General features: G+C 34.3%; 1 protein-coding gene and 1 long non-coding RNA gene across 4 annotated transcripts in view; one reads left to right on the top strand and one right to left on the bottom strand.

The window, feature by feature from the left end:
• The window catches only part of GEN1 (GEN1 Holliday junction 5' flap endonuclease), a 28941-nt gene extending 9761 nt beyond the window's left edge, over positions 1-19180 (top strand). For all 3 annotated transcript variants that reach the window (XM_033837984.2, XM_019943252.3, XM_033837985.2), the window contains 12 exons: positions 120-306; positions 5167-5343; positions 6454-6564; positions 8861-8934; positions 10267-10358; positions 11682-11832; positions 12136-12172; positions 12264-12344; positions 13314-13444; positions 14939-15000; positions 16898-17038; positions 17596-19180. In XM_033837984.2, coding sequence (XP_033693875.1) covers positions 120-306; positions 5167-5343; positions 6454-6564; positions 8861-8934; positions 10267-10358; positions 11682-11832; positions 12136-12172; positions 12264-12344; positions 13314-13444; positions 14939-15000; positions 16898-17038; positions 17596-18914 — 2563 coding nt within the window. In that variant the 3' untranslated portion in view covers positions 18915-19180. The remainder of the gene's footprint in view (positions 1-119; positions 307-5166; positions 5344-6453; positions 6565-8860; positions 8935-10266; positions 10359-11681; positions 11833-12135; positions 12173-12263; positions 12345-13313; positions 13445-14938; positions 15001-16897; positions 17039-17595) is intronic.
• LOC109551198 (uncharacterized) overlaps positions 1-27365 on the bottom strand; it is a 57382-nt gene that overhangs the window by 4698 nt on the left and 25319 nt on the right. The window lies entirely within an intron of this gene.

The raw sequence follows: 27365 nt of genomic DNA, 5'->3' as shown, positions 1-27365 counted from the left end.
ATAAAATGTTATTGCATATAACATTTTATATTAATGTTCTTGCCATTATGTCATACTGCTATGTTGGCTTCTGCTATCAATATATGATGATTAATGTATTATTAACTTCTATATTTCAGGAACCTATTTTTTCGTATCTCATATTTAACGCTAATGGATGTAAAACTGGTGTTCGTTATGGAAGGGGAACCCCCAAAGCTGAAAGCTGATGTCATAAGTAAGAGGAATCAGATTCGGTATGGATCTTCGACAAAAACACAGTCTCAGAAAACAGGGAGATCACATTTTAACTCAGTCTTAAAGGAGGTGAGCATTCAGATATGATCTAATAATTCTGATTTGAATTATAGAGTATACTTTACTCTGATAAAGTTTTTCGTTCAGTATCCTTAATACTTATTAACTTTACTGTGACTAGAAGGACAGTGTGAATAGAGAAGAGAGTTTAAGTTTTGGAGTGAAACTTACCTGCGTTCAGATTCTGACTAGCCATTAGAAACTCTGAGACAGTGGGCAAGATTTTTAACCTGTCTGCCTCGTTTTGTACTGTGTAAAATAGGATAGTAATACTTTACAGGGATATGGTAAAAATTAGAGAAAATATATCTAAAACAACCGGTACATAGTCAGGACTTAATATGTAACATTTTATGACATCTTCAGCACTTAAAGAATTCCCAGGATAGAGGTCTCATTAATTCATACTTTACTCATTCAGGATTAATGAGAGTTCATAGACAGAATACGTATTTGGCTTCCTTTAGGGCTTTGTAATTTTAAAAAGTACTCAGTTATATTTTAGTATATTTATACGTTATAAAATATATATTTTTATAAAAATTTAAAAAGAAGAGAAATCTATAATACGATAAAGTAAAACAATAGGAAGCTATTATTATCTTGTCTCTTTATTTTTTTATTTTTAGCTGCGTTGGGTATTCGTTGCTGCGCGGGGGCTTTCTCTAGTTGCTGCGAGCTGGGACTACTCTTCCTTGCAGTGTGTGGGCTTCTCATTGCAGTGGCTTCTCTTGTTGTGGACCACGAGTTCTAGGCACACGGGCTTCAGTAGTTGTGGCTCGCGGGCTCTAGAGCACAGGCTCATTAGTTGTGGTGCACGGGCTTAGTTGCTCTGTGCCATGTGAGATCTTTCCCGACCAGGGCTCAAACCCGTGTCCCCTGCATTGGCAGGAGGATTCTTAACCACTGCGCCACCAGGGAAGTCCCCTGTCTCTTTTTTAAGGGTATATGTTTTTAAAAATTGCAGTAATCACGCACAAATAATTTTTATCTGGAGTTTTCACTTAACATACCCATGTTTCCCTGTTGCCATATTCTATTCAAAATCATTACTTTAATGATGGTACAACATGTATGAAGGTATGAAATCATTCCCCATGATTGTATATTGTATTGTATACTGTTTGCTTTTTAGTTCTTCTCTATTATACAGGAAATTATGATGAACATTTTTTTGTAAGCATAGCTTTTTCTTGTGATTTTAAGATAAAATTACCCAAAGTGGGATTGATAGACCAAAGTTTTGGAGTAATTTTATAACTCTTGCCAATTACTTTCTACCAGTACAGGTATGAAATAGGCAATTTCATTGCACCCACAAGATTATTGGATATTAGGAGGTTTATCTTTGTACTATTTAGTATGGAAAATCGAAGACATTTCTTTGTTTATATAATATGTATAAATACATATAATACATATTTAATATGTATTGTTCTTTTAATGGTGAGGTTAAACATTTAACTTAGTTTTAGTCTCTCTCTGGGTAATGACCACCATATCCTTTCCCCACTTACCTTTTGAGGTTTTACTTTTTCTTTTGTTCATATTCTTTATATACTAAGGAAGTAAACCTTTTATCTTATTTGCTTTGAGTTCCTATCCCTGTTTTTCTTTTTAATTGTTGTTTAAATTTTTAATTTCTTTTAAAAGGTATTGCATAAATTAAAAAGCATTTTTCTCCAGAAATTCTATTTTCTATTTTTATGTGATTAAAAATAATAATTTTCAGTTAGTGACTATTCTACCTTAATGACTATCAGTAATTGAAGAAAATATCTGTACTGAATTCTAATTATTTCTTGTGTAATCAGTTCCTGGAAAGATCTATGGTTTACATACTTAAGGCATTAAATACCCAGTATAACGCAAAAAGATGTTTTATGTTCTTTTGAGAAAATGGCTCTATGCCTATTTCTTTATTTCTCTAATTGTGGTGTTCTTAGGCATTTTGTATTGGTTCAGTGTTGCCTGCCCATTAATCATTATCATATTTCTGTACACTCAGTTACTAAGCCTTACGTTCTCCTAATCTACTGCCATTTTTAGTTACAAGCCTGAAAAGCACACATTAGTCCTCCAACACAACCTCCAGCCCATGTGATAGAGACTTAGGGTAGAGAAAATTGCAACCAACCTCATCACAAATTCTGTGCTGGTTTTTGAAAAGAGTCGGAACAGAATCTGAAATGACTTTTAAACTCTTGTTGTTTTTTATGAAAGGATACTTTTTATGTATGGGTAAATTAGAAACAACTATGGTGTTGCAGTAAAGCAGCACCTATAACAAAACTGTCTCTCTAAAGTCACCCAGCCAGAGTTCTGAAAAGCACCTTTTTTTTTTGACATAGTACTTTGTCCTTCTGAACCTTGTCCGCCTTGGGCAACATCTGGCAGAGGTTTTTATTACATCATATAACATGCAAACAATTAGTCAGTTAAAGCAAAAGAGATGATCTTTTTTCTGTCTCTAGAAACTAGGTAAATAGCCTCTTTTCCTCACCATATCCAGTATTCCTCAGTGATAGAATGAGAGTATCACATATGACAAGAAAGAATGCACTAGGCTGTAAAGCTAAACTATAAGCTACTCAGCTGGGTTAAATTCATAACGCCAAGAAAACCGCAAATTGATATAAACATCCTGTACAGACATTTGACTTACTAGGAGCACTCCAACAACGGGCCCCTGTGTGGCTCCCCGTAATGTGAGAGTTTCATCGTATAGGGGAGGTGATAAGAAGTGAACTTTAAGGCCTCAAGCCAAAATTGTGTAATAGCGTCTTCTTTGGAAGAGCTCATATTGGGAGGACCATCATGTGAGAAGGATTGCTGTAGTTTTACAGATGTAAATGTTAATGTGATTAATTATTATTATGTCAAGATATTTCCAGACTCTTGAGATAATAGCATTGAACAAAACAATGAAAATTGCATATTCATTACTTTTAAAAGTACTTTTTAAATTAATTTTTTAATCGAATATGGATTACTTTTTAATTGACATTAAAATTTTTAGCTTTTCCATACAGAAAATTTTAAACGAATACAAAAGTAGCCCATCACCAATCTTTAACAATTATCAACTCTTGACCAATTTTGTTTCATCTATACTCCCACCCACTCCTCTACTCCCACATTTTTTTTTTTTAACATCTGTATTGGAGTATAATTGCTTTACAATGGTGTGTTATTTTCTGCTTTATAACAAAGTGAATCAGCTCTACATATACATATATCCCCATATCTCCTCCCTCTTGCATCTCCCTCCCACCCTCCCTATCCCACCCCTATAGGTGGTCACAAACCACTGAGCTGATCTCCCTGTGCTATGCGGCTGCTTCCCACTAGCTATCTATTTTACATTTGGTAGTGTATATATGTCCATGCCACTGTCTCACTTGGTCCCAGCTTGCCCTTCCCACTCCCCGGGTCCTCAAGTCCATCCTCTACGTCTGCGTCTTTATTCCTGTCCTGCCCCTAGGTTCTTCAGAACCATTTCTTTTTTTTAGATTCCATATATATATGTTAGCATGCAGTGTTTGTTTTTCTCTTTCTGACTTACTTCACTCTGTATGACAGTCTCTAGGTCCATCCACTTTACTACAAATAACTCAATTTTGTTTCTTTTTATGGATGAGTAATATTCCATTGTATATATGTGCCACATCTTCTTTATCCATTCATCTGTCATTGGACACTTAGGTTGCTTCCATGTCCTGGCTATTGTAAATAGAGCTACAATGAACATTGTGGTACATGACTCTTTTTGAATTATGGTTTTCTCAGGGTATATGCCCAGTAGTGGGATTGCTGGATTGTATGGTAGTTCTATTCTTTAAGGAACCTCCATACTGTTCTCCATATTGGCTGTGTCAATTTACATTCCCACCAACAGTGCAAGAGGGTTCCCTTTTCACCACACCCTCTCCAACATTTATTGCTTGTAGATTTTTTGATGATGGCCATTCTGACTGGTGTGAGGTGATACCTCATTATAGTTTTTTTTTGTTTTTTTTGTTTTTTTTTTTTTGCGGTACGCGGGCCTCTCACTGCTGTGGCCTCTCCCGTTGCGGAGCACAGGCTCCGGACGCGGAGGCTCAGCGGCCATGGCTCACGGGCCCAGCCGCTCCGCGGCATGTGGGATCTTCCCAGACCGGGCACGAACCCGTGTCCCCTGCGTCGGCAGGCGGACTCTCAACCACTGCGCCACCAGGGAAGCCCCTCATTATAGTTTTGATTTGCATTTCTCTAATGATTAGTGATGTTAAGCATCCTTTCATGTGTTTGTTGGCAATCTGTATATCTTCTTTGGAGAAATGTCTATTTAGGTCTTCTGCCCATTTTTGGATTGGATTATTTGTTTTTTTCATGAGCTGCTTGCAAATTTTGGAGATGAATCCTTTGTCAGCTGCTTCGTTTGCAAATATTTTCTCCCATTCTGAGGGTTGTCTTTTCGTCTTGTTTTTGGTTTCCTTTGCTGTGCAAAAGCTTTTAAGTTTCATTAGGTCCCATTTGTTTAATTTTGTTTTTATTTCCATTTCTCTAGGAGGTCCTCCATTATTCTGAAGCAAATCCCAGACATAATATTGTTTTAGTATTTCAGTACCTTTCTCTAAATGATAGGGGCTCTTAAAAAATAAAAACATAACCACAATATAATTTTTATTATTGCATCTAAAAGTTTAATACTAATACTTTGCCATTAAGTATTCAGTGCTCAAGTTTCCAGTTGTTTCTTAAATGTAATAAGTTTTAAAACACCTAAATAGCTACTGTTAATATTTGTGATATAGAAGTAGGTCAAACACTGAAAAAAGCAGCAATAAAAATGTTCTTATATTTGTTGCACCTACTTTGTCTTTTCAGTGTCTTGACATGCTGGAATGCTTAGGAATTCCCTGGGTCCAGGCTGCTGGAGAGGCTGAAGCCATGTGTGCTTACCTCAATGCCAGTGGTTACGTAGATGGCTGCCTCACCAACGACGGCGATGCTTTCCTTTATGGGGCCCAAACTGTTTATAGAAATTTCACCATGAATACCAAGGTATTTTTTCTTTCTCTTTTTCAGCATTTGTTTTACACACTACTTTTTTTAAAGGGATTAATTCTTGGCACTTAGCAATCGCTAAGTAAAATGTTTACTGTTACTAAAAATATCAGTGCCACATAGTTCATTCTCTTTGAAATATGGATTTCTCTCCTAAGGGCTTGACTTGTTTCACAAGGTTTAATTCTAAATCAGTTTCAACTATATATTATAAAATTGCATACACTATGTATTGCCTTGACCCAGAATTTGCACTTTTAGTAAGCCTCAAAAACACCTCCAAATATGCAAGGAGAGATATACAAGGATGTTAACTGCAGCATTGTCACTAATTACAAAAATTTGGCAAACACCCAAATGCCCATTGATAGAGAATGGCTAAATACAGCCACAGTTCTCATGGAGGGAGGTAATACATGGGACATTTTGCTTGTAATTATTCAAGGTTGGGCAAGGGAGACTGTGGACCTTTGGTGGATTAGAGCCAGGGAGACTAAACCTCTTGCCAAAAAAATTCTGTTATCTTTCTGAAAATGCTCCCAGTATTCCCATTGAGAAACACTGCCTTAGAGTCCGTCTAATGTAAGCAATCATTAAAAAGGTATGTATTATTGATATTAAAGATATCCAGTTATATTAGTGGGCAAGAAATATTGCAAAATAGTATTTTTATATAATCCTATTTTTACTTAAAAATAGAGTAATAAATATTTGTATGTATGTGTCAAAGAACATGTTTCTTAGAAGGATATGCCTGATGCTGTTAATGATAGTTAACTTCTGATGATGTAATTACAATAATATACAATTTCTATAATATACATTTTACAGTGCTTAATTGTACAAGATGAAAATCTACTTTTGTAGACACCAGAAAACAATAAAGAGGAAAAAATGACTACTATAGTTAATTTTTTAAAGCCATTTTTGAAACTATGACTTTATTTCCAGATATTGAAGTGTTAGATTTTATGAAGATTCTGGTGATCAGGATGATTTTAAACTTTTAGGAATAAACATTTAGAGACCGCTTTGACAAATTATTTTTTATAATGTTGTTTTTGTTTAGATTTTTGAAGATGAAACTGAATCTGTTCTTTCTTCTAGGACCCACATGTTGACTGTTATACAATGTCATACATCAAGAGTAAACTAGGTTTGGATAGAAATGCTCTGGTTGGGCTAGCAATACTACTTGGCTGTGATTATCTTCCAAAGGTATGCTGAAATTGCCATGTTTATTTACTATTCATAATGGGGTTTTTTTGATACCTTACATGCTGCATAAATATGAATACAATATCATTTTATATAATTAAGAACCTAATTTAGAATATAGGTGTAATAAACTATTCAGTAACTAAAATAATCAGCATTTCAAGTGGCATTAAACAGCTTGCTCATCATGATACTGAATGTTATAAATGAGAATAGAATCATAACTAGTACCACAGCTTAAATCTCAGTAAACCATTCCTCTAAGAGATTCACATTCACGTTTGACTATCCTTTTAGAGAAATGTAGGAATTACTCTTTCCTTGTCTTGTGCCAGTATTAGTTTCTATCACTGTCGTCTGAGTTTTGCATCTCCATTTTAGCTATTTGTGCACATGCTCAGTGTTATTGTTACTGTTGCTACGCAACATGATTATTGGGTTAAGCCATTCATCCTTCCGTGCCTCTTAGCATTGCACTGAGTTTTGCTCATGAAAACCTTTTATTTTATATCTTAAGATACACAATATAGGGCTTCCCTGGTGGCGCAGTGGTTGAGAGTCCGCCTGCCGATGAAGGGGACACGGGTTCGTGCCCCGGTCCGGGAAGATCCCACATGCCGCGGAGCGGCTGGGCCCGTGAGCCATGGCCACTGAGCCTGCGCGCTCCGCAACAGGAGAGGCCACAGCAGTGAGAGGCCCGCGTACCGCAAAAAAAAAACAAAAAAAACAAGAACAAAAAAAAAGATACACAATATAGTTCTCTGTAACAGGTATAATAGGTGAGGGATGAATTAAGAATTACCATGATAACCACATTCATAAATATGATGTTTAAATATATAAAATGACTTGTATTGTAGCTCCTACTATTTTTATATAGTCCTGTTATTATGTCCCTGCTGATCATCTTTGTATCCTTACTAAACCCCTCATTATACTATAGACTCTATCCCCAAGAGAAGTCTAAAGAAGGATGACATATAATTTTTTTCCACTAGAGCTTGGGAGAGGAAAAAATAGTAGGATACTAAAATTATTAACTGTAATTTCTAATCTGTGTCACCAGTGACCAAATAGAGAAATCAACAATTTTTTTTAACTAGTAAAAAAAGAAAACAGGAGGAAAAGAACTGTTAAACAACATAGAAAATAATTATTATAGTTCTCATTCTGAAATAGATTTGTTTCCCATATGTAATTGTATCATAATTAAAGTCTAAAAACAGCTCAGTGTTGAATATAAGAAAAACTTTGCAAACTTGAACTCACAGAAACCAATTTTAGCTGCAGTGGTATTATACACTAGCCTTAACCTATTTTGATTTTTTGTTTCTTTGCAACCAAAACTGCTATCTATTTATATCATTGTACTTATTGATCTTTAAGACTCTACTATCATGATCTGCTTAAAAAAATTTAATATATAACTAAATGCTAATACATGAAGGGTGACATACAAAATATCCAGCAACTGTTTTACTAAAGACATAGGCTGTAGAGATGGAAAATGCTTCTGGATACCCTCTGTTGTGCTATGTGTTACCCTTTTAGCTGAATCCTGAGTGTAGGTGGGTTGGAAAGGGAATTCATTTTAAGGGAGAGACCCCTTTGCTGGCAGGCGCTCAGGGTACATGGGCATTGGCTATTTACTAACAAGTTTAGAAGTATTTTAACACTGGTATGTCTCTCCTGATGCATATCGGCTAAAGAACAGCCTTGCTTACAAAGACATATTAATAAACTGTTATAGGAACTGGGAGACTCAGTGTAAACCAGAAGTTGTCATGTGAATATACATTTATTTATATATTTTTTGTGTAGGAAACTTATGCTTATTTTAATTTTCTTAAGTTATTAATTTCAAGAGTTAACTTGGAATTCTCCTTTGTTCTCTTTGGTTGTTTGGATCTTTAAATATTATATGTTCGTATAATCAAATGAACATGCCTTTTCCTGATTACGAATATAACAGAAAGTTAGGTCAAATTAAAATACTATCAAAATAATTAACATAGAAAATGAAAGCCCTCTAAAATTCTGTTCCTCCCTCTCCTAAAATAAACAGTCAGTGGTTTTTTTGTTTGCATAAGTTAACAATATAATTGTTATTTAACTTACAAACCTAAATCATACTGTATGCTATTCTGCAATTTTCATTTTACACGTAACAATGTGTCTTGCACACAGTTACCTCATTCTTTGAGCTACACAATCTTACATTGAATGGACATCTCACCCTTCATTTATCTATTCCCTAGTGATTAACGTTTGAACTTCTTTTCCCACTTTCTGAAAGGGAGTCCCTGGAGTTGGAAAAGAGCAAGCATTAAAACTTATAAAGATTTTGAAAGGACAAAGTTTACTTCAGAGGTAACTAAAAATTACTTTTTCCTGTGACATTAGTCTTTTATTCTTGTTGAACTTAATAGTGAATACAAAAAGTATTGTGCTTTCCAAAAAAAGGTTTTGTATTTTTGAGATGATCTGTATTTTTATTTAAAATCAGTTATTTTATTTATTCAGAAGTTTTCCAAAGAAAGCGGAAAAGTATATGTCCTAAGCCATATTTTGTTTTTTTCAATATTATTAGCTCATTACAAACACAAGTAGTAAGATATCAAATGCGTTTATTTATAACCATGGGCATTTGCCACAGGCTATTTTAGACTATTTCATCAACAAATAAAGATAAACTAACATTAAATTAATTTTATATTTTAAATTACTTTTTATATAAATATTTTGATACTGTATTTTTCTATAAATGAAATGCCTGACATGTTGCAAATATTTAATAACACTTGATCAAAAATTTTTCTTGACTGCCCTTTGTTCTATAGCCACAAATTTAGTAATACGTTAACTCTAATGAATTAACTGTACAATCTGAGGATTCAAGACAGGATACAGAGTATATTAAAGTTTACAAACTGTGCTATTTAGTTTTGAAAGCATGTCAGTTAGATTTACTTGATGAGGGCAGAGTTTTATAAAAATTAATATTTATGATGATAAAGTATAGAATGAATAAAAAGGAAAGGAACTAGGACTCTGGGAGACTTAAAATAGTCCTTGCCTCCAGTAGTTATGAGATAGTGAGTACATGAAAGGAAACATTAAGTGGTAGAAATGAAGAAGGGGTGACCATGAGAAGGATTTCAAATAGTCATGCTCTTTCTTTTAGTGCTTCTCTTTCAGCTGTAAAGCTACTGATAGATCTAAGACTTCAATAAACTCCTTATTAACATCAGTGATTACTGTTTTCCAAAGCAAAAAAGCAAAGGTATACTTTGGCTTGGGGGTGAGTTAAGGAATCATTTGGAAATTGTGAAGAATAAAATAAGGAAAAGCAAGCAAATGTGGCACCTGGCTAACTACAAATCATTCTTATTGAGACAGTTTCAGCAAATATGTACTTTTGGCAACATTTTATAAAATGTTTGCCTTCACGCTTGAAAATAATGAGATTACATTTTGTTATAATTATCTGTCATTCCAATTTTTATTAATGTAGACTAAACTTCCCCCTAGTTATTTTTAATTTTTTATGTTTTTATGTCCCCAGACTGGGACAGCAACTTTACCGCCAAAGGAAAAATAAGTAGGCAGGTGGAAAGGAACAGAATAGCCTGATATTTGAGAACATGGCATTTTGGTGACCTTATTATTTATTTATTTTTTTAATACCATTTTCTTTTAAAGGTTTAATCAATGGAATGAAAAATTTTGTTACTCTAATTCACAACCAGCAGTTGTTAGCAAACTGGCTCATTGCTCTGTATGTTCCCATCCAGGTAAGCAGACATAGGGAATGATATCTCTAGAATATTATTGTCTGATACCTACGTTTTCATCTCTGTTCTTATAGTACTTTTTACATACCTACCTTCCTTATCAGATTGGGAACCCTCAGTGTCAGGAGTTGTGTCACATACACACAGTAGGCACTTGATAAATATTTATTGAATGAAATAACGTGATGTAAATGATAAATATAGGATATGTGCAGTTTCGAACTATATTATCAGATTACTTTGACCCTAAAATTATGTTTTCAATATAGAAATCCATTTTAAGGGAAAAAATTGTACTGATAAATCTTAGGGAAAAATGGAAATGAAATCATTTGCTTATGTATCAGTGATTTATATTCATATATTTAAAGAATTCTTAACTGTCCTATAGTGCATTTTTATTGTGTGTGAAGATAGTGACTTAAAACTAATTTCTAATACATGTTCACTGTTAAGTAGCTTGGACCCTGTTCATTAGTCTTGATAAAAATATGATGTCCCTGACATGTATTGGGTTAAAAAGGCCTTTTGCTCTCAGGAGAGATTAAGAGATCATGTTAGCTCATCTTTTAAAAGAAATTCTGCTTTATCTATTTGTCTTAATATGTTTTCATTAGCCTTTTAAAATGATAGATGAAACCATGGAAGAAATCAATGTTTTTATAGATAAAAGGCCATTCTGTAGTTTTTTTGGTACCTTATAAATGACGATTTAGGTCATATCAGTTATGTAGGTTCTTTGTGTTCTCAAAAGTGTTGAAGGTAGTCATGCTTTCCTTTTACTGGGCACTAGGACCCCACACCCAGGCCACAATCAGAATTTATGTTCCAAGCATAGTTTAAAAATAGCTATACAGTAACTGAGAGCTAGCCACTAGCAGAGGTAATTAACTGCTCTATTCTTTTCATATTCTTATTAAAGAAACCATTTCATGAATTATTCTATTAACTAAATAATGTTTTACTAATAGTGTCCTTTTCTCTTGTATGTAGCTACCGCATACACCACAGTTTTCCATTTGAGATGATTATAAATGTATAATTTCATATTACAAATTAACACTTTCAGACAGAAGGGTAATTTACAGAAAAAAAATAGTGTCATGTGATAGTAATAGCTAAAGATCTACTTTATCGTAAGAATTATTATTGTGTTCATTACTCTATTGGGCCTAAATGTATTGAAACCCTTCTATATGCTAGGCATTGTGCTAGGCAGTATTTGTTTTTGAAAATTTGGATAAGGGCAAAAAAAAAAAAAAATGTACATAGAAGGTAACTCTAAAAAGCAGTGAAAGTCATACTTTTTGTGTCTCCATGAAGGTTCACCTAAGGATCATGAACGTAATGGATGCAAATTATGTAAAACTGATCGATATTGCGAGCCACATGATTATGAATACTGTTGTCCTTGTGAGTGGCACCGAACAGAACATGAGAGACAACTAAATGCAGTGGAAAACAGTATTAAGAAGTAAGTTTTTTGTGCTCATTGTTTCCTGATGTGGCCTATTTATACACCTGTGGTTGAATTATTTCCGCATAACTTTCCCCCATGTAGGTTAATAACGTTTCACAAAATCCTTTTCTAGATTCTATTCAAAAATTAGGCTATCTTAGAAGATAGTAATTTAATAATGTTTCATCGAGAAGCTTGATGACTAGGATACTATACAAGGACACTTTCCATTAAATGAGAAGAGATTAAATGGATGATTTTAGAGTCTATCTAAAATTGCCTGATTGTATTAATAACATGTATATAACTTATTTTCAGGAAAGCTTGCAGTTGTCAGGGATTCCCATTCCATGAGGTAATGAGTAATAATTCAACCGTGTGTTTATCTCAGAAGCTTTTTTTTAAAAGTTTGACATGTCAGTTGCTATTCTCTGTTCTCTTGCTAGGTTATTCAAGAATTCCTTTTGAACAAGGATAAATTGGTGATGGCAATCAGGTACCAAAGACCTGATTTATTATTGTTTCAGGTATCTGAAAATAAACTCTTATTTTACAGTGTGAAGTTGGATACTAGGAAGATAAGAAGGGGTAATCACTTTGACTGATCTGAGAGGAGTTTGAAATAGATGGCTCTTGAGTGCACATGTGTTTTTCAGCATTTATATCTAATCTTCATTCCTTTGCCACACAGTAACTATACTTTGCAGCCCATAAGACAAATCACAATTATGCTGTTCTTTACAAGACACCTTAAAGACCATGTACAGATGTATTGTATTCAGGGATATGTTGGGGGAGAGATGCTAATAACCAGAGAATGTAAAGCTATATATTGTTATTGTATATTATTATGGAAGACAGTATATTGTTATGGAAGACAGTATAGTTTACAAGTGCATTGGGATTTGTAATCAGTGACCTAAATTTAAATTTGGACAGTCCGTCGCTTACCATGTGACCCTGGATATGTGTTTTCCTCAAAATAGAAATAATATTACTTATCCTGTGAAGTCACTATGCAGATTAAATGAGATTATTTATATTAACCCCTACTATAGTAGCTAAAGAAACAGAGTGGCTCAATTAATTGTAACTACTTGTTGCTTGGCTCTACCAACAACAGTAGTGATAATGGCAACCAACATTCATTGAACATTTAAAATTTGCTGTTATATTTACCACATTACGTGTAATCTTCCCTAACTTTATAATGTGTGTGCTGGATTATATTTTACAGAGGGAAAACCTGAGGCTAAAAGAGGTTAAGTAATTTACCCGAATCTAGGAAATATTCTGGCCTTCAAACCCAGAACCCTCACGCTTACATCATTGTGCCATATTGCCTCCTTAGGAGGCTCACTGTTCTTTCTGGGAATATTCTCATTGATACAACTTTAACTAATGTTATCTCTTAAGGAAAAGATAATATCACCCTGAGAGTGCTGTTTGTCTCCAAGAGATAACAAGATCTTGTTTTATTTTTATTATATTTACAGAGATTTGCTCTTGAAAAAATGGAGTGGCCCAATCACTATGCATGTGAGAAATTGTTGGTACTGTTGACCCACTATGACATGATAGAAAGAAAGCTCGGTACAAGGAACTCTAATCAACTACAGCCACTTCGGTAATATAAAGAATTGTATGAATAAGTCCCTGTGTTTTCACTGGAATATCTTATCTAAAATATTCTTCTTAGTATTTTCAATAGTGGGATATATATCTCTTTGTTTTATAAAAATGGAGGAAAGGTCTACTGGAATATTAAAAGCTTATTCAGGGCTTACAGTCAAGATAACATAGTAAGTTCATGCTCTGACACACTTCTCTGCCTCAAACATGTAGTAATAATAGACTATTAAAAGGAATAAATATAAAAAGGTATAGATTAACTAGATAATTATTTCCGTGGACCAGAAAGGGGACAGAAATGTAAAGTGAATGGAGGGACTGAAACTGAGAATTGGTGGCTCTCAGTGAAGGGTATATGATTATTCATTGTACTCTTCTTGAAACTTTTCAAAATAAAAAGTTTGGGGGAAAGTATTAAAGAAAAAAGATAAGCTACAAAGGAGTGACAGTCTGCTAGCATACATCTTTCACGACAATAGTAGATTCCAGAAGATGATGGAGTAATATTTCAAAGCTTTGACTAAAAATAATTGGCAACCCAGACATCATTAAAATTATTCACTGGTTGGCAAGGCATTTTCAGACATGTGAAGACTAAGAGTTTTCCATTCACAGACCCTCATCAAAAGCACTGTTAAAGGATGACTTCAGCAAGAAGGAAAATGAACTCAGGGGGAAGATGTGGATAACAACTAACAGTGGCCAGCATACAAACTGATAAAACATGTTTAGCTAATTTAATAAATGGAATGGAAAAAATTTGTATATAAATATCTTAATAATGCTTGATGGTCAGTATATGATGATGATAACAAACTAAAACTCCCAAAGTATGCATGTAAACAGTTAAGGGTAACCACTAAAACATTAGAAATACAATCTCTGTCTTTAAAACCAATACATAAAATAAGAAAGTAAAACTATCAAACCGGAAGAATACAGGAAGGTGAAAGGTGGAAATAGCATAGAAAATCTTAATAACCAAAAACACAAAATAAGATGTATGAATGAATCCAACTGTATCAGTAATCATAATAAATGTAAGTAGATTAAACTCATTATTAAAAGACATTATATCAGATGAGTAAACAAAATTCAACAGTAGTCTGCTTTATAGGTCATGTGCACAATAAGACTATGTTAAGTTTGAAAATAAAGAGATTTAAAAGATTTAACCAGGCAAATATTTACCAAAGTGATGTAGCAAAATTAACAGAAGCAAAAAAGACTTTAAAACAAAAATCATTATTATGGAAAAGAGGAACACTGAATAATAAGAGGAAAACTCTACTGATGAGATCTAACAATTATAAACTCTCTCTTTTAAATAACAAGTCAAAGGAATAGCCATACAATAATTCTTAAAACATTTTTAGAATATTAGTAAAACAATAAAAATTAATGGGAATTGAATTATTCAACCTACAAATTGAAAATTTCCAAATAACTCATGCAATTAAACCTCATTAGTGAGTTTTTTTTTTTTCAGAATTGTTAAAAACCGAATCAGAAATGGAGTTCATTGCTTTGAAGTAGAATGGGAAAAGCCTGGTATGTATACACTTTAAGCAGAATTTATAACATTTGGTCATGTATGTTTAGCAAATATCAAATACATAGGTAAAACATATGTATGTATATAAAAAATAAAGATGAAAATATATCACATACACCAAGGATTAATTTCATAGTTTACCTGTGCTATGTAAACAGCCGTTGACTAATAGTAAATATTTAAAACTTAAGTAATTTTATTCCAGTGTCTTAAACTGATATTTCTTTTGTAATTAATGTTTACGAAAACAATATGGAAATAGTTTTGATTTATATTTCTCAAGAAAATACTGCTACAAATGGTCTAGTCGTTGGATTTCATTGTATAGCTGGGTCTAAAGAAACCAGGGCTGCTGAAAAGCACCTGGGGGTGCTCTTCCTCTCCTTTCTTTACTCTGTTTAGTTTTCATGGGAATTTTTTTTTTTTTTTTTTTGGCTGAGTTGGGTCTTTGTTGCTGCGTGCAGGTTTTCTCTATTTGCGTCGAGCGGGGGCTACTCTTCGTTGTGGTGCGCAGGCTTCTCATTGCGGTGGCTTCTCTTGTTGCGGAGCACCGGCTCTAGGCGTGCGGGCTTCAGTAGTTGAGGCTTGCGGGCTCTAGAGTGCAGGCTCAGTAGTTGTGGTGCACGGGCTTAGTTGCTCCACAGCATGTGGGATCTTCCCAGACCAGAGATTGAACCCGTGTCCCCTGCATTGGCAGGCGGATTCTTAACCACTGCGCCACCAGGGAAGCCCTTCATGGGAATTTATAATGGTCAAATTACTCTTCTCTTCTACAGGCAGAAATACAGTGAACTCTGAATTAGCTCCAAAACTGAAGGCAAGGAAAGCACAGATCATTTAAAGGGGAAAATAATACCAAATTCATTTATATTTGGCTTTGAAATTAGATTGTATAATTACATGTGAATGAGTGAGAGAACAGATTTGAAATGAAATGAAAGTTGTAAGTAACTTTGAAGAATTAAGTGATAAAGAATTAGATAAGTCGTTCTAAGCAATAATAGGAAAATAGCTAAAGAATTTTGAAAACTGTTTAGGAACAGATCCACCAACTGTAGTAGATTTTCAGGAAAGACAATGGCATTAACCCAGTTTGGCAGTGCATCTCCTTTGTTAAGAACTGAGGATTGGGTGCCCACTTTCACTTATCCTTGTAGGAGTCATCCCTTAAGGGAAAAAATGTACCCCACGCTACTTTAACTAAGAACTAATTCTAAGTTCACTTGTTTCCATTGTTTCTACTTTAAACTCATCAAGGAATAGTTTCATTATAGTTTGGCTTCTTATGGAGTTTTCCCCTCATATAAGATAAATACAAGAATCTAGTCTACTATTTACATATCTTATTGTAAGTTTACATATAAGCATTCTCATTTTCACTTATCAGGTGCTTGTGAGTCCAGTAAGCCCGGGTGTGTCCTCGAGAGATTGATAACCTTTTAAACAACAATCTGGAAAATAGTGATAGTTTTGATGACCATTTCAATTCTGTCCTTTTCAGAAGCTACCACTAAAGAAAGCCAATGTTAAAGTTTTAGGAAATTGTTTCCATTCTTTATCTGAAATTTTACACTTATTATATGAAATTAAAACAAACTATCCTTATCTAAATAAAGTTTCCTAGTCTCTAAGCTGCTCCTACCATCTCTGAAGCAAGAGAAATTTAAAGTTCTAATTTAAAAGGAACCTCTTTTCAGCTCTTCCCAGGTGGAATAAAATCACTTCTGTATTAGTATCAACAGATTATTAGAATAGCGGTGTTATAAAGCAAGATTTGCATCAATTATCCATTTGTGAATGACCTAGTTGACTTGGTAAACTGAAGTTACCTGGAAAAATGTAATATTTCAAATCTGTAATTAAAGCTGTTTTATTGTATTTTTAATCCTTTAGAACATTACTCTATAGAAGATAAACCTGGAGAATTGGTTTTACAAACAATAGAAGAAGAATCATTGTTTGAAGCAGCTTATCCTGAGATTGTTGCTGTTTATCAAAAACAAAAGTCAGAAATTAAAGGCAAGAAACAAAAAAGTAAGTATCACATTTGATAACTATTTAGGCTGCACACAAATATTACAAAAGAGCAACCTGTCTTATTTGAATCTATCTTGTCCAGATTTTGCTGAAAGTTCTGTAAAATCAAGAGTAAGGATTGTACTTTTTCTTCTTTGTCTCGACACAGTTTGCTCTAAAATCTAAAAGCCAAGAATAGACCATTCTGCTCTGAGTCTGCTAACTTAACTGACTGTTAGTAATTATAATAACCACTTATTGAGCAACTAGTATATATAACATATTTTGGATTATAAATACATTTTCTTTATTTCCCAGAACTCAGTGAGGAACTTACATTATTTTATAACATGCCACTCAATTATAACATTGTTTCCAAAATACAATATTTTATAATATTTTATTAATAATTATTTTGTTATAATTATGTATAACACAATTTTCAGGAATGCTCTGAGACAAAAGGCAAAAATTGATCATACAGAAGATTTCTGATCTGAGCTTTTTAATTTGTTTACCCATATTAGGAGAATAAAATAGATTTTAATTGTATTATATATTTCTTTTTCTTTCAGGCATGAAAACTAAGTCTAAAGGAAACAGTTTGCCAGAATCTGATGATATGATGACTTTGCAATCACACGTGACTTTAAAACCCACATGTGAAATCTTTTCTAAGCAGAATTCCAAGTTAAATTTGGAAATTTCCCCTGATTCTACATTACCGCAGGAATCTACTGTGCCATTGAATACCTTGCTTTTACCTGAAGATGCTCCCTGTTTGAATACACAAGAACAGTTAATATCTTCTCCAAGACCTTTGGCTGTGCAACAAATTAAAGCTGTCAGTAAGCCTCTGATTGCAGAATCTAGTCAACCCAGTACCTCATCCCTTAATATATCTGCAATTGCTGATCTGCACTTGAGCACCATTGACTGGGAAGGTACTTCTTTTAGTAATTCTTCAGCTATCCCAGGGAACACTTTTGCTCATGGTGTAAAATCGGAACTTGAAACAGCTATCCCTGATAGCTTTAAAAATATTACAGAACAATTGTCATGTGAATCAGAATGGTGCACTACAAACATTAATAAACAGTTCGATTGGGATCTTCAAAAGACTGATCCTGAAGAGCACCTACTTTCTGGCATTACTGATTTACATCTTCAGGATTTACCTTTAAAGGAACGAATACATATAAAATCATCATATCCTCAGAATAATGTACAACCAGATGATGATCTGAAAACATTGTCCCTACTTACTGTACAAGAACACAGTATTGCTAATAGTAGTTCTGAGTGTCTATCACATCTTTCCAAAGATTTTCTAGGAATTCATTTGCAAAATGAATCTAGAAACTGTAAAGTCCTAAAAGGAAACCAGCTGTTTCCAGAAAACTATAAAGCAAATACTTCTATACCTTATTCTGTCAATAACCCAATAGTAAAGACCTCCAATGTTAGAATTGGACCACCAAATACTGCTTTAGATTATAGTAGAAAAGTTGATGGGCAAACCACTCGGAAAACTGTAATGAAGAAGAGTGTTTGCCTTGACAAACATTCCTCTGGTGAAGAAATTATCCCAGAGTCTGGGAAAGCTAAGTCCACAACTCAAAAAATGAAGCAGAGTTCTCAGAAACATAGCCCAGCCCAGTTCAAAAAAAATGATGCCAACAAACTGAGTAACCCTAAAGCACATATTAAAGAAACTGAACAGTGTGTCCTGCCTTATAAAACAGCTGGAAATGAAGAAACCCATTTCCAAGATGCAGCAAAATGGTCTCTGAGTTTTCTACAGTGTCATAAGGAAAAAGACGTCTCTGGTACCTGTTTGGATAGTCCTCTTCCTTTAAGTCAGAGATTAAAACTAAGGTTCCAAAACACCTGAAATTAAATTTAAAATATTCAAGTATAACTTAGTATTCTAGTACTGTTGGCATTAGCAGAAGCAGAAGGAAGGTATCTAGTTAATGTATAGTAGAAAAATTTAACGTGATTCTATACGTTGTGAGACACTTGACATTTTAATCAAAACTGTAATAAAAAATGTTACCTAAAACGTTGGTTTTAAAAGACGATTCTCTGCAGTGAAAACTTCAGATAATGTATATTTTTATAACATACTTTTTTCATTAAAAAAATATCTTTATTGATTATTCTTAAGTTATATCCTTAAAATGTTAGTACACTACTAGAGGAAATGCTCCATTCATTTGCTCATTTTTACTCATTTCTTCCACAAGCCCCTAAAGCATTTTTTGATAGTCCAGCTTGTTCCCAAGGGATAACTCTTTATAATTGCCTGCATTCTCACAACATCTTCTGTTGTGCCTTTCTGAGAGTTATATTTGCTTTCAATGTGAAGATACTTTCAGCTGCTCTTCCAGTTTCAGTAATCTTATTCTGTTTTGTGATGGACAAAAAAAATGGAAAAGGAGGTTGATGATCAATATATATAGTGAAAATCATGGTTGTGGTAGCTGAATAAACCGAGGAAATCTACTTCTTACATATCCCCAGAAGTCCACAGGATGCCAAGTGGAAAAAGATTTGGAAAATAGAATGTATAACCAGAAGAGGATTAGGAACTTGCTCAGGGTCATACACGTAATTAATAGTGGTATGGGAACCAGATTTCTTGCCTCTCAATTCATTGCTTTTTCTGTTAAAATTTTTCTTCGATAGCACTTTTTTCTTCCCCTTCTGTTTTAACAGTGCATCTATACAATATCAACTACAGCACCTCCAAATATTAAGCTATTCATTTATTTATTTAGCATTCAAAAAGTCTAGAGGGAACCCGATTGGAAAGATAAAAGTAAAACCGTTGCTACTTGCAGATGACAAGATCTTGTGTTTATGAAATTCTGAGGAATTCACTAAAAACTATTAGAACTGATAAATGAGTTCAGCAAGATTGCAGGGTACAGGATCAATATATAAACATCAGTTGTATTTCTATACCCTTCTAATGAATAATACTAAATGAAATTAAGGAATTCTTTTTACAACAAAAAGAATAAAATACTTTGGAATAAATTTAACAATAGAAGTACAAAATTTTTACTCTGAAAACTATAACATAACGTCGAAAGAAATGAAAGAAAACCGAAATAAATGAAAAGACATCCCATGTTCGTGGATCAGAAGACTTAATATTAAGATGACAATACTCCCCAAACTAATTTGCATATTCAATGCAATCCCCATTAATTCTGGCTGATTTCTTTGCAGAAACCAATAAGCTGATTCTAAAATATATACGGAAAATTAAGGGATACAGAATAGGCAAAACGATCCTTAAAAAAAAAAAAAAAATGGCAGGACAGGACTTGCCCTTCCTGATTCTGATTTCAAAACTTACCACAAAGCTACAGTAATGAAGAATGTGTTGAATGGCATAAAGGTAGACATATAGATCAGTGGGATAGAACTGAAGGTCCAGAAATATGTCCTCACATTTATGTTCAGTTGATTTTCAACCAGGGTGCCAGGACAATTCAATCGGGAAACAATAGTCTTTGAGCAAATTCTACTGGTACAACTGAATATCCACATGCAAAAGAATGAAGTTTGATCTCGACCTCATACAATATAAAAAAACACACAAAAATGGGTCAAAGACCTAAATGTCAGATCTAAAACTATAAAACTCTTAGAAGAAAACATTGACATAAATCTTTGTGACTTTGACTTAGGCAAGGGTTTCTTAGATATGACACCAAAAGCTCAGGCAACAAGAAAAAATAAATTGAACTTCATCAAAACCAGAAACATTTGTGTTTCAGGGGACATCATCAAGAAAATGAAGAGACAACCCACAAAATGGGAGAAACTATTTGCAAATCATAAATGTAATAAAGGGGCTTATATCTAGAGAGACTCATGTAAAGAACACTTACAACTCAATAATAAAAAGACAAAAGTGGGTAAAATATCTGAATAGATATTTCTTCAAAGAAGACATACAAATGGCCAACAAGTGGATGAAAACATTCTCAACATAATTAGTCATCAGAAAAATGCAAATCAGAACCACAAAGAGATGCCACTTCACAACAAATAAAATGGCTAGAATCAAAAAAACTTAAAGTGTTTGGTGAGGATGTGAAGAAATTGGAACCCTCATAACCTGTTGGTAGGAATGTAACATGGGTCAGCCACTATGGAAAAAGACTGTTGGCTCCTCACATGGTTAAACATAGTTACCACATGATCCAGCAAGTCCACGCCCAGGTGTATACCCAAGAGAAATGAAGACACACCCACACGAAAACTTGTAAACAAATGTCCATAGTGGCGTTATTCACAATCGCCTAAAAGTGGAAACAACACAAATGCCCATCAACTGATGAATGGATATACAAACTGTGGCATTTCAGTACAACGAAATATTGGCAATAATAAGAATGGAAGTGCTGATACATATTACAATGTGAAGTTAGAAAACATGCTATGTGAAAGAGACCAGTCACAAAAGACCATGTATTACATGATTCAGTTTGTATCAAGTGTTCCAAATAGACAAATCTGTAATATATAGAAACACAAAGTAGACTCATGGTTGCCAAAGGCTGGCAGGGAGGGGAGGTTGAGGAAGGAGAAGGGAAATAACTGCTTGCAAGATGGGTTTTGGGGGGAGTGGGTGATGATGAAGATGTTCTAGAATCGATTGTGAAAGTTTGAATATACTAAAATCATCGAATTCTCCAATTTAAATAGATAAATTCTGTGGTATGTGAATTATATCACAATAAAGCTGTTTTAAAAACAAAAAGAAATTGTGGAGAGTTTTACCTGTCCAAACTCTTTAATATCTAAAATGTATAGAGTCTAACTTCACTGGCATATATGCACTGCCATCATTATTGTCTAGATTTGAAAATAAGTGCAGAAAAGTGAAGAGATTTCTTTTCCCAAGACTGGAGATGGAATTGTGTTTATCTAGTATTTATTTCATTATGCCATGTTGTAAAATTAGGATCAAATTTGGAATACATTTGAAGTTTTGTGCTTTTCTGAAGTTATGATTTTGGGTATTTTTTTGAAAATTCTACTAAAAATATATAAAATACTTTGAATCAAGTGTAACATTGTTTTAGAAAAGTGTCATGTCTGCAGAGCACTTAATGTATATAAAATCTTACTGGGCAAGGAGAGTACTAAATAAAGGCAGTCAGTCCACTGCTCTCAAGAAACCCACCTATTCTAGCTGAACTGATATGTTTTCTAAAACCTAGTGATTTTTTGTATTGATATAAGTGTATACCTTTGAACAACGTGGAGGATTAGGGGCACCAACCCTTACTCCCCACCCTGCACAGTCAAAAATCCTTACAGAGCTTTACAGTCGGTCCTCCATAATTGCAGTTACACATCCCAGACTCAACCATCCACAGATCATGTAGTACTGTAGTATTTATTTATTGAAAAGCATTTCGCCTAAGAGTGGACCTGCGCAGTTCAAACCTGTGTTGTTCAAGGGTCAACTGTATTTACTTTTAAGGTAATACTTCTGTGTGGTTAATTAAAAAGGTGAAACAGTACAAAAATACAGAGAGTGAAAAAGTCAATCTATCTTTAATGCTCAGACTCCAATTCTTGCATCTAGAGGAAAACACAGTTTCTAATGTCTTGTAGATCCTTCCAGAGGTGTTCTGTACCAACATATTAATGTATCTTAGAAATTTCCCATGTCAATAAATATGATGTCTCACTCTTTAATGACATCAATATCCCTACGTGTGTATCTGCGCAAATGCTTAGAGCTATACAGTAGATGTGAATGTCGTGTTTGATTTTAACTGTTGATAAATGTACAATTGAAACATTTTTAAATCTCTAGGGCTAACTAAACTATTGAAATTCAGATATGTGAACTAAATCATATGAATGCTTTTAAGACTCATATTTGACTTTGCTGTAAGCTTCCTCTTTTAAAATTTTCCCATATGCCCTTAAATAGTTAAGCATAATTGTAAATGACATGAATTTACACATGAAAATAATAAATTTACTTTGAAGACCTGACGTTAGAAAAAGCTGACAGTATGGCTACCAAGAGTGTTACTTCTGTGGTAAAATCACATTTTAGAATTTGACCAGTTTTGAACTAGTACCACATATTTTTAGTAATCTCAATTTTAAGTGCCCATGTAATGTAAGTTTTTAATTTTCGAGGTATCATGCTTTTGACATAAATTGGACATTAATTACTTCGTAGGTGTGTGTACAGCTCTAAGTTCTGAGGTTAGAGTTGTATAAAGACCCAATACTCTACATTGAAGGGGATGAGTATGAAATTTTACTTTGGAGTAATAATTTTGTTTTGAACTGCTCACCTGATCCCACACCCAGTCAATTTATGTTCTCAGAAATAAACCTAAAGACTCGATTCCTTTTTCACTGACTTTTTTTCTTTTTTGAAGTTTAATTTACATACAATAAAATCCACTCATTTTAAATGTAAAGTTTGATGAATTTTGGTAATTGTATACAGTTGTGTAACTTCCACCACAATCAAGATATGGAAAAGTTCCATCACCCTTAAGTTTCCTTATGCTCCTTGGCAATTAATCCTCTCTCCCAAGCCTTGATCCCAGACAACTGGTACTCTTTTCTCACCATGGTTTGCCTTTTCTAGAATTTATATACATGGGACCATACAGTATATAGTCTCTGTGTTTGACTTTCTACTTAGCATGTTTTTAAGACTTATCTATGTTGTCTATATTAATATCTTGTTCCATTTCATTGTAGAATAGTATGACATAATATTAATATACCATATTTTTTTATTCTTTCATCACTTGATGGAAAAATGGGTTGTTTTCACATTTGGGCTATTATGGATAATGTAGCCATGAATATTCAGATATAGGTCTTTAGGTGGACACACATTTTCATTTCTTTTGGATAAATATCTGAGAGTGAGATTGCAGGTTCATATGATCAGCATATGTTTAATTTTTTAAGATACTACCAAACTCTTCCAAAGAAGCATTGTGTTCCCACCATAGGGGTTTCAATTATGCTACATTATCACCAAAACTTAATATTGTCAATCATTTTCACTTCAGTCATTCTAATTAGTGTATAGTGGCATCTCATTGTGGCTTTATTTGTCTTTTCCTGATAACTGGTGGATTAATTGTCATGTGCATATTGGTCATTCATATATCTTCTTTTGTGAAATTTCAATTCTTTTTGCCAATTTTTAAATTGGGTAGTTTGTCTTCTTGTTATTCAATTATAAGTGTTCCTTATTTTTTTCTAGATACAAGATGTGTTTTGCAAAAATTGTATCCCTGAGTCTGTCATTTTAACTGTGTCTTTCAAAGAGCAAAATATTTAAAATTTTAATGTCTACTTTATTAATTTTTGTTTCCAGTGGCCTATTTAAGATATCTTTATCTAACCTAGTGTCCCAGATATTACTTCTGTTTTCTCCTACAAGTTGAATGGTGTTTACCTTTTATGTTTGGGTCTGTGGTTCATTTCAAGTTAATTCTTGTGTACAATGTGAGGTAAGGATTGAGGAAAATTTTTTTCCCATACAGATATCCAGTTGTGCCACCATGATTTGTTGAAAAGACATCATTTCCCTCATTGAATTACCTTGGCTCCTTTGTTGAACATCAATGGACCATGTAAGAGTGGGTTTATTGCTGATGTATTCTTTCCATGGATCTGTATGCCTTTCATCACTCCAATATCACACTGTTTTTTTTTTTGTTGTTTTGTTGTTTTTTTACATCTTAATTGGAGTATAATTGCTTTACAATGGTGTGTTAGTTTCTGCTTTGTAACAAAGTGAATCAGTTATACATATACATATGTTCCCATATCTCTTCCCTCTTGCGTCTCCCTCCCTCCCACTCTCCCTATCCCACCCCTCCAGGCAGTCACAAAGCACTGAGCTGATCTCCCTGTACCACACTGTTTTGATTACTGTAGCTTTATAGTAAGTCTTGAAATCAAGTACTGTATTTTTGTTCATTGCCTGTATTTTTTTGTCAAGATCACCAACTGACCTTCGTGTTACTAAAGCTAATAAACAATTTACAGTCTTAAATTTAACTTTCTGCAGAATTTGGGACTATTGAACTTCCCTCTTTCTTGAAAATTTCTGTTCTCTTGTTTTGCATGTCAACACTGCCTCTTGGTTTATCTCCCATGTCCTTGGCTATCGTTTTAAACTCCTCATAGGCTTAAATATCCATGCTCGTTAAATACTTGTGTTCCTTCAGTTCTCTCTCTGACTCTATTCTCTCTAGATATTTTCTATACTCATGACTTCAACTGCTTATGTGCTTATGACTCCAGATATAGATCTTTGGCCAAAGCTTCTCTCCTACTCTATAGATCTGCCCATTTTACCAATTTCTGACATCACCAGGGATGAGTACGGTAATAGAGATGACAGAGGCTCTGAGGTGTTCAACACCCCTAACCCGGGATGTAGTTCCAAGCCTTGCTGTAACTGGTTCCTAGTTCCAAGTGAAGTCATTTGGGTAGTGTACATTCATTCAACCCAGAAACATTTATTCAGAGTCTAATGAATAAGTATTACACACATCAAATGCCAAGGGCTGCCAGGAAAGACAAAGTGGAGTAAAGCCCGATTTTTACTTTCAAGGAATTGACAAGCTAGAGCAAGGTAGGGCAGTGTGGTGTATTTGCATCCAAGAAAAAACTCTATTGGCTAGCACAGAATTGTTAAATGAACGCAGTAGGCAATCAGTATTACAGGAATCTTCCAGAGGAGGGAAGATTCTTTTAGCAAACGAAAAGAATTTGGGCTTTGAAGTATAGGCAGCAGTATGATTGGCAGAACTGGAGCAGCACTACCAGCAGAAGATATTTCAGTGGATGAGGGAATAACTTGAAGTAACCTTGACACAGATTAAAGAATGAGAGTTGGCATGTTTAGGGAATGGTGAAAAAAATCTTTCAATTGTGGAGTTATTTGGAACTCCAGTCTCTAGAGAACAAATTGCTATGCAGGCAAAGGAATCACCAGGAACTGGGGAAAGTAATGAGGAATCTGGAGCGGAAAGCAAGCTAGGCTATTTTAGGGCAAAGAGAAAAAAGAAATATAGCAAAGAAACTGACCAGGATGCTAAAGGATTCTGAGTGTATAAACCACATATAAAAGTTTATGTGTGTCCTTTTTGACCCACCTCCTAGAGAAATGGAAATAAAAACAAAACTAAACAAATGGGACCTAATGAAACTTAAAAGCTTTTGCACAGCAAAGGAAACCATAAACAAGACAAAAAGACAACCCTCAGAATGGGAGAAAATATTTGCAAACGAAGCAACTGACAAAGGATTAATCTCCAAAATTTACAAGCAGCTCATGCAGCTCAATATCAAAAAAACAAACAACCCAATCCAAAAATGGGCAGAAGACCTAAATAGACATTTCTCCAAAGAAGATATACAGATTGCCAACAAACACATGAAAGGATGCTCAACATCACCAATCATTAGAGAAATGCAAATCAAAACTACAATGAGGTATCACCTCACACCAGTCAGAATGGCCATCATCAAAAAATCTACAAACAATAAACGCTGGAGAGGGTGGGGAGAAAAGGGAACCCTCTTGCACTGTTGGTGGGAATGTAAATTGATACAGTCATTATGGAGAACAGTATGGAGATTCCTTAAAAAACTAAAAATAGAACTACCATGCGACCCAGCAATCCCACTACTGGGCATATACCGTGAGAAAACCATAATTCAAAAAGAGTCGTACCACAATGTTCATTGCAGCTCTATTTACAACAGCCAGGACATGGACGCAACCTAAGTGTCCATCGACAGATGAATGGATAAAGAAGATGTGGCACATATATACAATGGAATATTACTCAGCCATAAAAAGAAACGAAATTGAGTTATTTGTAGTGAGGTGGTTGGACCTAGAGTCTGTCATACAGAGTGAAGTAAGTCTGAAAGAGAAAAATAAATACCATATGCTAACACATACTTATGGAATCTAAAAAAATAATAAATGGTTATGAAGAACCTAGGGGCAGGATAGGAACAAAGACACAGACGTAGAGAATGGACTTGAGGACACAGGGAGGGGGAAGGGTAAGCTGGGACAAAGTGAGAGAGTGGCATGGACATATATACACTACCAAATGTAAAATAGATAGCTAATGGGAAGCAGCCGCATAGCACAGGGAGATCAACTCGGTGCTTTATGACCACCTAGAGGGGTGGGATAGGGAGGGTGGGAGGCAGACACAAAAGGGAGGAGATATGGGGATATATCTATATGTATAGCTGATTCACTTTGTTATAAAGCAGAAACTAACAGTATTAT

The sequence above is a fragment of the Tursiops truncatus genome, chromosome 14 (genome assembly GCF_011762595.2).
Source record: "Tursiops truncatus isolate mTurTru1 chromosome 14, mTurTru1.mat.Y, whole genome shotgun sequence".
In the NCBI taxonomy this organism is placed as follows: domain Eukaryota; kingdom Metazoa; phylum Chordata; class Mammalia; order Artiodactyla; family Delphinidae; genus Tursiops; species Tursiops truncatus.
Note: the sequence above shows the minus strand (reverse complement) of the source record. Positions and strands in the feature narration are given on the sequence as shown.